At 43.0% G+C, this 10,950-nt stretch overlaps 1 protein-coding gene across 2 annotated transcripts in view; it reads right to left on the bottom strand.

Moving 5' to 3' along the window:
* Positions 1 to 1,971: 1,971 nt before the first annotated feature.
* The window catches only part of HTR7 (5-hydroxytryptamine receptor 7), a 74,963-nt gene continuing 65,984 nt past the window's right edge, over positions 1,972 to 10,950 (bottom strand). Inside the window, exons 3-4 of one of the 2 annotated variants that reach the window (XM_056850051.1) lie at positions 4,471 to 4,495; positions 1,997 to 2,028 (exon numbers count right to left, since the gene is read on the bottom strand). In XM_056850051.1, coding sequence (XP_056706029.1) covers positions 4,480 to 4,495 — 16 coding nt within the window. In that variant the 3' untranslated portion in view covers positions 1,997 to 2,028; positions 4,471 to 4,479. Of the gene's footprint in view, positions 2,029 to 4,470; positions 4,496 to 10,950 lie in introns of both variants that reach the window. The other variant, XM_056850050.1, reaches the window with a different exon arrangement.

The raw sequence follows: 10,950 nt of genomic DNA, 5'->3' as shown, positions 1-10,950 counted from the left end.
CATCAGCAGGTTTGTCTGGTATTATTTATCGTAATCACCAGAAGAGCAAATGTTACCTTGGACTCTGTGAAGTTCGATGTAATAAATAAATAATTTGAAGGGGTCTTTCACATGGTAAAATAGGAAACAAACAGTATGTGAAAATTGCTGAAACCCAACCACTGTTCATGTAATTTGTTAAATTAACAGAGAATAATTACTCTATACACTTTAGTACATCCAAACATGACATTAATAAGGGGTAACAGCTTCACAAATTAATGGATGTATCAAATATATCTTGGTTTTGCTTATGGTGTCATTAGCAACAAATTATCTGTAGCCCCATCTTTTTCTAAGTTCAATAACAAGCAAGGATTCCCCAATTCCCTTTTCAGTGTCAAAGACAAATAATTACACATAATTTTTATCATTTAGGACCATGCAGACCAAAAAACTTAGCCCTTTTATCATTCCTGTGCCCTTTCTACTTCAACCAGACATTGGCCCCAATCCACAGAAAGTTAGTTGCACTTAAGCACCACTGGAATCAATGCGACAAGTAGGTTAACGAATACCTTAATTCCATTCATTTCAACAATGAATAAGCATGGCTTACTTTCTCAGGATTATAGCCAGCATATTTCACACTTGATAGCGGAAAGCATCTTTACCATTGCTGGTGTTTGGTTGGATAGGGGGACCCATTAGCAGTCCAGCAAAATACATTCTGTATTATAGATGCTTCCTGAAAATTAATTCATGGCAACATCTTGCCTCAAAACAATGGAAAATCAGAACAGATGGCATCTCCCCCGTTTGTGTTTGCATGTTTGCCCCTTGAAATTTTTATGTAATAAAAATCTGCAGGTGACTACACTTCCCAGGATGCTCAGCAAAAGAAGGGTTCTGTAATTTGTATTGATTTTTAAATGTGAAAAGCTGCCCCATCCCCAACCCTTTCCTGGGATTTACACTTCTCCCTTCGCTGTCACACTTTTCAACTGTTTCTCATTTCAAGGGGAATCTTAACAAACATGGCCACATTCTGCCTGTTTGGAAGGGCTAAGAACAATTAGTGGGGGCAGTTTACAAAGGTTGGTGAGACAAACACAGGATGCCCCTCACAGTAAGTAGGGTTGCCAACCTCCCGGTGATAGCTGGGGATCTCTTGCTATTACAACTGATCTCCAGCCAATAGAGATCAGTTCACCTGGAGAAAATGGCCGCTTTGGCAATTATACTCTATGGCATTGAAGTCCCTCCCCCTCTCCAAACCCTGCCCTCCTCAGGCTCTGCCCCCAAAATCTCCAGGTATTTCCCAACCCAGAGCTGGCAACCCTAACAGTAAGGCACACTTAAGAGAGACCTCTCCCCGTTTGGCCCTATCCAAATGTTACTATCATACATACTAGGAGGCCAGCAACTGTACCTCTCCTGATACATGACCATCACAATGTTGTCTGAAAGGGGCAAGGCAACACATGGATTTTCAACTTCGGTACATATTAACAAGAACACTGAAACATCAGTGTTTCATGTAGCGTGTACAGAGACTTAACGCACATGCGGAACCGGTGAATTGCCTCTTTCAGACAACGTAACAACCATAAATATCAGGAGGACTGCAGGTAGCAGTTAGTCCATGTTCCTGATATGAAGAGTTGGCAGGCAATCATATCGTCTGAAAAGGGCTTTTCTAGCTAGCTTATTGCTAGTGTCATTTTCAAAAAACCAAGAAAGGTGCACTTGTATATAATGGGCATTTGTTCTGCTTTAAAAGAAAAGAGGGGGAAGAGAAGAGAGAGAAAGATGTCACTGTGTTCAGCAGAAGTACATTTAATACAATATACCAAGCTCCTTGACCTTCTTTACAACATTCTCTTCCACAATGGACCAAGTGCCTTTCATTAACCCATCCGTTTCTCCATGCCGGTTGGCTTTTCAGCATTATTCTTTGTCCAACAGTTCCTTGTCTGCATATGACTGCTTTGGTCTTGATTCAGTCATAAATCGTGGGTCTTTTTTCTTGAGTAATCAGAGCTCCTCCTGTTCAAGCAAGACAGAATGTACAAAACATTCAGTTTGGAAGCAGATATGGAGTCGCTCTTGCTATCACAGAACATAACAGAAGACTTCTTTCCCCCCCCCCCCCCTTGACTTCAGGCAGGGCTGTGACATGTCAGGGCTAGGCACGCCACATCATGGATTGTGGGGACTTTTAGAAATTGGTCCTCCAGCAGTAATTGCAGGACGGAACTCAAGCAGGGTACAGACAGAGCTCTGTTTGAGTAGGAAGTTAGGTGGGAACAGGACGGGGCAGGATCAAGGAGGAAAATCCTAAACAATGTACAGGGATAACTGAAGATTAGCTGTGTGGGCCACAGGTATAAGCAATCAGGGAAGAGGGGAACCTATCAGTGAACGATATGGCAGAAACAGCCAAGCTAAACATGATGAGGCCCATACAAGCGCAACACAACAAGAAATTAGTTTTATAGGTGAAATTCAACACAGTGGAGTTCTTAATGGCTCAAGCAAGGTAGTGAAGGCCCAAGAAATTTTGCAGGTAGTGAATTAGTTGGTGACATGTACAAAAACCTATTCCCCCAGTGTAACTGAGAAATAGAACCCAGGAGACAATTATGAGGAATAAAAGGTGGGAATCTGGGAGAGGGTGACAGTGATTCTGGGGCCCCAGGCAAAAGTTCAAGATGGCACCCCAGAATCACTGTCACGTCCCACCTAGGGATGCCAGCCTCCAGGTGGAAACTGGGGATTCCCCACCCCAGAATTACAGCTCATCTCCAGACAACAGAGATCAGTTCTCCTGGAAAAAATGGATGCTTTGGAGGGGGGATACGGCATTGTACCCCACCAAGGTCCCTGTCCTCCCCAGGATCCAGCCCCCAATTTCCAGGAGTTTCCTAACCTGGATCTCCCAACCCTACCCCATCCCTTGCTGGTGGCTGTGGGGGGGAGGAGCTGGCCACCCTACCTGCCAAAATAGGGGGGTTGTGTGTTAAAGCGGCCCATTGCGATGTGGGGCTTCCGGGTGAAACCGGAAGTGACGTGATAGCGTCACTTGTGATCCCCGCTCCTGAGCCAGCCAATCCGAGCAACCTGGCAACCCTAGTGATGCTTACCAGTTCTCCCCTAAAAACATCCTTTAGGCATTTTTAAACTAACCCTCCCAAGTGAGCTTCGAGAAAGGAAATAACCTTGAAGGAAAGCAGTCTCAAGGGGGGCATTTTTTTCCAGTGAGATGACAAAGACATGTCAATGCTGATTTCCCCTTAAACCTCAACATTCATGTTACTTCAGCAAATGTGGATTTGGGAGCATGCATTTATACAGTGAGTATCTTATACTGTTTGTATAAGATTTTTTTTAAAAATCGAAATGTGAGAAAGAAGTTTTCAGTTAGCATAAACGAAGTACCAAGTTTTCCCTCCTGGGTTTTGAAAGGCCACGTTGAATAAAAATGTACTTTTAGTAAAATCTTACATTCAATAAAATCAATCTTCTCTCTGTAATTATAACACACAAATACTTTAAACAGCATTTGCTTGTGGGACTTGAAAAAATAGGAAGATTCCTAAAAATCTGATGCAGACACTTGGGAATTCTAAATATGTTCTGCTTGCTGATAAGACAAAGCAATATCTCCAACATTATCACAGTGATGAAAATTAAGGCCAAATCCTGCCATCTTCTCCAGTTGTAGGAAAAACAGAACTGAATTGAATCAATCTAGAAGAACTTGCAATTTCCTCCATTGCAAGTTTCAACACATCAGATTCCTCTTTCATTCATTGGGGATGGGGCAATAGGGTTAGATCTCATCATTATCATTTGCCAGTCATTCAAAACTGTTAACTTTTGAAGACTCAGAAGTGGAAACACATATTTACTGGACATAGGGAGACTCCCTTCATCTCTAGTTACGCAGAAGTACTGAAGATCCAGGATTTGGCCCTAATGCACACATTACAACAAACACAGGACGCAGCTGAAAATGGCAGCCATAAACTGATTTCTTCTCTCCTCCTCTGGAAAACCTAGCTCCATATAAACTGGATCCTGATATCGTTACATTGTGCTTTTCCTGCCAGTTAATTATGTTGACTGGGAATGGGGAAAGGCACTTTGGAAAGATGTCAAGATACAGGGCAAATTGAAGAAGATGTTACAGAAAAGGAGGAAGCTAGACACAGGGCTTGTGTTTTCAGCAGCAGCTACCAATCCCCACTCAATAAACAAGCAAGCAAGCACATCCCCAGAATGGTTAGGATCTCCATCATTTTAATTCCCAACCCCCCAGTCCTTTTAGGGTATATGAAAATACAGCCTTATGAAGACACAGAACCACAGAGGCAAAATGCCAGAGAACAAAACACTGAGGATGAAAATTTGCAGAAGACATCAGGGTATGATGCATACAACTTCCTTTTTAATTAAAAAAAAACATTAGAAATGAAGTTAACTAACCATGAAGTTTTATCCAAGGTCAAAACTAGTTTCACAAGGAAGGGAATAATAATAGTAATAAATAACAAGGTTAGTAAACAGTAAAACAAAATAGAGCAGAAATAAATTTATATTACAAGAATCGCCACTGGTAATCAGCAGGAACCATATGCACTTGTTGGGAGTTTAAATTGTTTTTTGTATTAAATGATTAAATGAGCAGCTATGTGTACTGAGGATAATCATGGTATAGTATAACTGTTTTGAAAACCTATTTGTTGATGTAAGAATTATTTAAGAGACAAAGGCATTCTCTTTTGAAAGTTGCAAAAAGAACCTCACGTCTATTTTAGGCTACAGAAAGGATTGGCTGATTGATTGTCCCTGTGCTTTCTGTATGAGAAATGTTTCTCCTGAGTGGTCTTTCCTGGAAAAAAAAAGGAAAGGTCAAATAGAAAGTCAAGGCTTATGAGAAATGAAGAAATTGCTTCATTTCAGAAGACTAAGCGTGGTAACCTGATGCTTGTCAAGATCCTGAATAGCAGACAGAGACCCACACAGATGTGAGTCAGACAAATCCAAGAAAGCTATTTAGTTGCTGACAGTTCCGGAGAGTGAACAGATGGGTTGGAAGTCCTTAACCAAGGAAGCAATCTACAAGCAGTGTAGCAGAGATCTTGATTCGTGTACAGCTTTTAAGACAGAATCTCACAGGTACAGATTATCCTATCATAGTGCTTCCATGAAAGGAAAAAGTGCACCAGCAATCAGAAATTGTCCTGATTCATACAACCCAAGCATGTGAGTGCTCTGAAATCCCATGCACTCTTATGAATATACTTATGCGCTGCCAAGTCACAACTGACTTATGACGACCCCAGCAGGGGGCTTTCAAGGTAAGTGAGAAGCAGAGGTGGTTTGCCATTGCCTTCCCCTGAAGTCTTCTTTGATGGACTCCCATCCAAGTACCAACCCTTCTTAGCTTCTGAGATCTAATGAGATTGGACTATACCAGTGGTTCACAAAGTATGTGGTACCACCCCCTAGGGGGCGGTGGGATTACCTAGGGGAGCACTAAGAGGCAAGAGGGCAGCAGGGGGGCATTGAGGTGGGCCCCTTCAATTGGTTGTTCACTAATTTACAATAGATCAAGCTATGGCACCATGCTGGCAAAGTTGGTGGAAACTATCAGCACTTTTTTCCAGACTTTGAAGAGCTGGTACCACTGGATCAAGTTCGTCAGTTTTGTTGAATAAATTTCAACTAAAAAGTTTTAATTTGATTTTGAATAGATGTGCAATTAATTGTTACTCTTTTGAAATTTTATTATTATCTTCTTTAGGGAGTCATGCAAACCCCTATTTTGAATAATGCTTTTTATAGGGTAGGGTAGGGTAGGGTAGGGGGTGCTGGGGTTGAGTTTGTGGAACCAAAGAGGCGGTGGCCTGAAACGTTTGGGAACCACTGGACTATACCATGCCACCTTCCCTCCCTCCACATTTACTTAGGAGTTATAGTCCATGACCCCTTAGATTGAGGGTTTTATGAAAATTAGAATTAGAAATTAATATTTTCATTCATCATGGTTCATGCAAGAAGATTCCAAGGTTCACATTTTTCGCGGTGTGTGTGTGTGTGTGTGTGTGCCATTACTCTAAATTGATAGTATTCAAATTATATCTTTAATGGACAAAACTAAAAAAACAAAACCCTGTTAATGTTCTGTGCTGTGTAAATAATCTCAAGGGCTTTTTTCATAGCTACAAGTAATTGAAATGAATGATTTGATTAGCTGGGGGGAAATCTCAAAAGGGCACTTTGAAGGTGGTTTAAATGTGACGTTCAAATTCAAAACTTTACGCGGCAATTATTTTTTTATTGGAATACTTGTAAAATCTTAAAGATAATGGATTGGGCCTAATTTCCCTTTCCGCTCATGGAAGGGAAAGAGGGCAATTTTCACCAGTTCGCCGCTCTCACTGCAATCTGACCATCAAAATGTTCCAGGGGTATCAGTTACACATGGGGATACAACTCTGGGAGGCATAAAAGACTTGAGAAGAAGAGAGGAGAGCGGGAAATTGCCCTTTAAGCAGCACAAGTTTATTTGTGCTGTACAGGATCCCAGCCAGGGTTGCCAGGTCCCTCTTTGCCACCAGCGGGAGGTTTTTGTGGCGGAGCCTGAGGAAGGCAGGGTTTGGGGAGGGGAAGGACTTCAATGCCATAGAGTCCAATGGCCAAAGTGGCCATTTTCTCCAGGGGAACTGATCTCTATCGGCTGGTGATCAGTTGTAATAGTAGGAGATCTCCAGCTAGTACCTGGAGGTTGGCAACCCTAAGTCTGGAGATCCGTTGTAAATCTGGGGACTCTCCAGTAGGCTTACCAGGTCCCTCTTCTTCTTCAGAGGGAGGTTTTTGGAGTGGAGGTGGGGGGGGTCGCGCGCTCCCAGAAGTGCTTCAGCACTTTCGGTTCACATCCGGAAGTGCTGCATTACAAAGGGCTGTTTTCCACTCAAATGGCCCCTTGTGATGCGTTTTACACCCGGAAGTGCCGCATCGCAACTGGCCTTTACCACTCAAACTGGGAGTTTGAGTGGAAACCGGCCCTTTGCAATGCAGCACTTCCGGATGTGAACCGGAAGTGACCTGTCCCTGCCTGCACAGATTGCCCGCCGACCCTCAGCTGTTCAGCCGGCACCCAGGTGGATTGGCGGGGGGTTGCCTGCCACCACCTGGCACTTGGCAACCCTACTCTCCAGGCACCACTTGGAGACTGGCAAATCTAGCGTACATTTTTTGGTAATGCCATCATTTTGCAAAAGAAAACATGGTTTGAGGAGTTCTGGCTCAGATTTGCCTCCATCCGAATGGAAATAAGTGTAAGAGCTTTTGCAGGTTTGGTGTATCCCACAGATCCCTTCAACTGGTGAAGGTGCTTTCCTCAGCGCAAGAAATCTTCTGACACTCAGGGAAAGGCACCTTTCGCTGGAGGGAAACACCATGACTAGCAGAACAGATCTGCAGAAGCCACCCCAATGCTGTCAGTGAACATTAAAAACTCAGGTTGAAGTCAGTGCATGGACAATTATAGCATATCATGCACAGCTCTTTGGGTAGTCTCAAATTAGTATATCAACAGCTTTCAGTGCCTTCCTTTTTCTCTTTATCAGGGCTGTAACTGGGGGGCAGGGGGCGAGGGGGGCCGCCGCAGCCCTGTGGCATGCAGAAAGGGCAGCAGAACTGCCTGTCCTACCTGGCCTGCTCCTCCAGTAGGAGAGGCAGTTCTGCTGCCCTCTCTCCATGCCACAGGGGTGGCGGCTGCCCTCCAGCCCCCCCCCCCCCGGAGCTACGGCCCTGCTCTTAATCAGGAAGAGAAGTGCATACTATTGTACACTGGCTTGGATTAGGGTTGCCAAGGTAGTAGCTGGAGATCTCCTGCTGTTACAACTGACCTCCAGCTGATAGAGATCAGTTCACCTGGAGAAAATGGCCGCTTTGGCAACTGGTCTCTGTGGCATTGAAGTCCCTCCCCAACCCAAACCCTATCCAGACTACAGAAATCAATTTTCTTGGAGAAAATGGCAGCCTTGCAGGGTGGATTCTATGGCATCATACCCTACTGAAGTCCTTGATCTGCCCAAACCCCGCCCTTCCCCAGACTCCATCCCCATATCTCCAGGAATTTCCCAATCCAGAGCTGGCAACACACAGGGCCAACTAATCACTTCATTCTGTTCGCTAGTTGTGATTGGGACCGATTCTCCAGCACCAAGAGTTATTGAGATGCCAGACAGCTAGGTTTTTTCCTTTCTTGTTTAGGCACTATGACTGCATTGAAATAACCAAAAGCACAAAAAAGGAAAAACCAGCCTTTCCATCTCAGAGAAAGAAATGAAATACTGTTCTGTGCAGGCTGATGGAAGCAAAACCAAAAAGTACCCGGTTTTAGTTTTGTTTTCACTTTTAGTCTTACGACTCACATAGCATAGTGGGTAAATTCATAACGATTTTTGGCTTGGATTAAATAATGTTAAATACATGTTACATCTTTTTTGCAATAGGGATCTACATGTGTAACACATACACCCAAAGAATAAGGCTGCCAACCTCCAGGTGGAGCCTGGAGCCTTCCCAGAATTACCAATGATCTCCAAACTGCAGAGACCAGTTCCCCTGGAGAAAATGGCAGCTTTGGAGGGCAGATTCCATGGTATACTATAGATTTTAGGTGAAATTACCCCCCCCCAATCCCCCCATTCCCAAATCTCCAGGAATTTCCCATGCTAAAGTTGGAAACTGTACTTAGGAATAATCACTTGAAAAAAGTTAGTTACAATTTTGAATTTACTTGCTATTTTATTGGTACCACTCTTTATATTCCACTTTTTCATAAAATTAATGTCCATTTTTTAAAGAAATAAACAACTATCCTTGGAAAATGTTCAGTGCCACATCTATGGTGATAATAAATGGCTATGTATGTTCTGATCACATCCTGTTAGATTACTGTATTGAACTCTGAAATGGGTTAGAAACTTTAATTAGTAGAAAGTGCAGCAGCAAGATTGCTGGCTGGTGTAATATAGGAAACATCTTGTCAGTTTGAAGAGCAACACTGGCAGATGATTCACTCATAGGAAAAATTTGAAGTGTTGTTTGTTACCTTTAAATCCCTACATAATTGCAGACCAGGATATGTAAAAGATCACCTGCTTCTATATAAGCATGCCTGTCAGTTCAGATCATCTATGGAGACTCTGGTTGGTGTGCCTTCACCTTCTGAGCTACATAAGAAGAAAAGTAGGTTTTTATATGCCGACTTTCTCTACCACTTAAGGAAGAATCAAACTGGCTTAAAATCACAAGTTCACAAGGTTGGAAGATACCCCAAGGGCCATCCAGTCCAACCCCCTGCCATGCAGGATCCCACAATCAAAGCACTCCCGACAGATGGCCATCCAGCCTCTGCTTAAAGACCTCCAAAGACAGGGACTCCACCACCCTCAGGAACTCCACCACCCATCATCTTCCCCTCCCCACAACTGTGAGGTAGGTGGGGCTGAGAGAATGTGACTAGCCCAAGGTCACCCAGTTGGCTTCATGTGGAGGAGTGGGGAAACAAATCCAGTTCACCAGATTAGCCTCCATCACTCATGTGGAGGAGTGGGGAATCAAATCCAGTTCTCCAGGTCAGAGTCCACCACTCCAAACCATTTCTCTTAACCACTACACCACGCTGGCAGCCACCAGAGACAGGGCTTCCTTGGTAATGGTACCTTGTCTTTGGATCTCCTTCTTCACAGCCGTGCACCTGGCACCAAGCATATTAAGGATCTGGTGTACACTAATCTGGTGAACCACAAGTCACAGTTCCCTCAGAACTCTCTCAGCCCCACGTATCTCACAAGGTGTCTGTTGCAGGGAGGGGAAGGGAAGGCAATTGTAAGCCACCTTGAGACTCCTTAAAGGTAGAGAAAAGTGGAGTATAAAAACCAACCCGTCCTCTTCTGATGACGAAAAAAATAGATTGGATCCCACAGATCCATTCCGCTAGTAACGGAGCTTTCGTCCAACACAAGAAACCTTCATCTGGCACATGGAAGTCTCTTCTGCCAGCAAAAGGGTTCCTTGAACCAGAAGGTCCTGCTGTTAGCAGAATGTGCCTACTAACTTCTATGTTATAATTATAGAAAACTGGAAGCTGCCTCAGTAACTGTTTTACTATATGAGCGATATAAATACTTTAAATAATCAATGAAATAACATTCATTATTTATGCATCACTTTTAAGGGGTGCTGTGCAGAATTAAATTAAAAACCAAACCCTGCAGGTTAATAATCTAAGACAAGTCCTTTAGAATAAGAGACAGTTGCAAAAGACAACAGAGAGCAGAGATTAGAAGACAAGGGCTCAGGGGACATGACCCATTTTTAGACTACCAAAGAAAGAGGAGTGCAGATGCAGGGAGACAGCAAATCCCAAGGCACGGGGGGGTGGGGGTTAGCAAAAAAGAAAGGATGGAGACCGTGAAATAGACAGAGTAGCCCAAGTTCCACCAAACAGGAATATATTGGCAAAGTGAAGACTAAGAGATGGCAAACAGAAAAAGACAATTAAATTTACTTCTATGTAAATAAGAACACATGAAGGTGCTTATACTATCAATCAATCTTTAATTTACAGTTATTTGACCAAATCAAAATAGCATACGATCACCATAAAACAATATTAATTACTCAACAAATCCATAGATAAAAACTATCGACACAATCCCAATAAAATCCCATTTCTGAAACTTCTAAAAGGTTTATCTAATAGCATTTGCTATTTATAACTTACATATTTCCATGCCTTATATATAGCGGCACAAAGTTCAGACACACATCTCGAGATTAATGGGTTACCTTCTTCCAAAAGTCGCTTAGTACGAATTTCATCAGATAGACCCATATTGTTTTTTTAAAATTTCCTGGATAGTCTCTCATGATGGAGAGGACAAT

The sequence above is a fragment of the Euleptes europaea genome, chromosome 5 (genome assembly GCF_029931775.1).
Source record: "Euleptes europaea isolate rEulEur1 chromosome 5, rEulEur1.hap1, whole genome shotgun sequence".
Classification (NCBI taxonomy): Eukaryota; Metazoa; Chordata; class Lepidosauria; order Squamata; family Sphaerodactylidae; genus Euleptes; species Euleptes europaea.
This window is presented reverse-complemented; position numbering and strand designations above follow the sequence as displayed.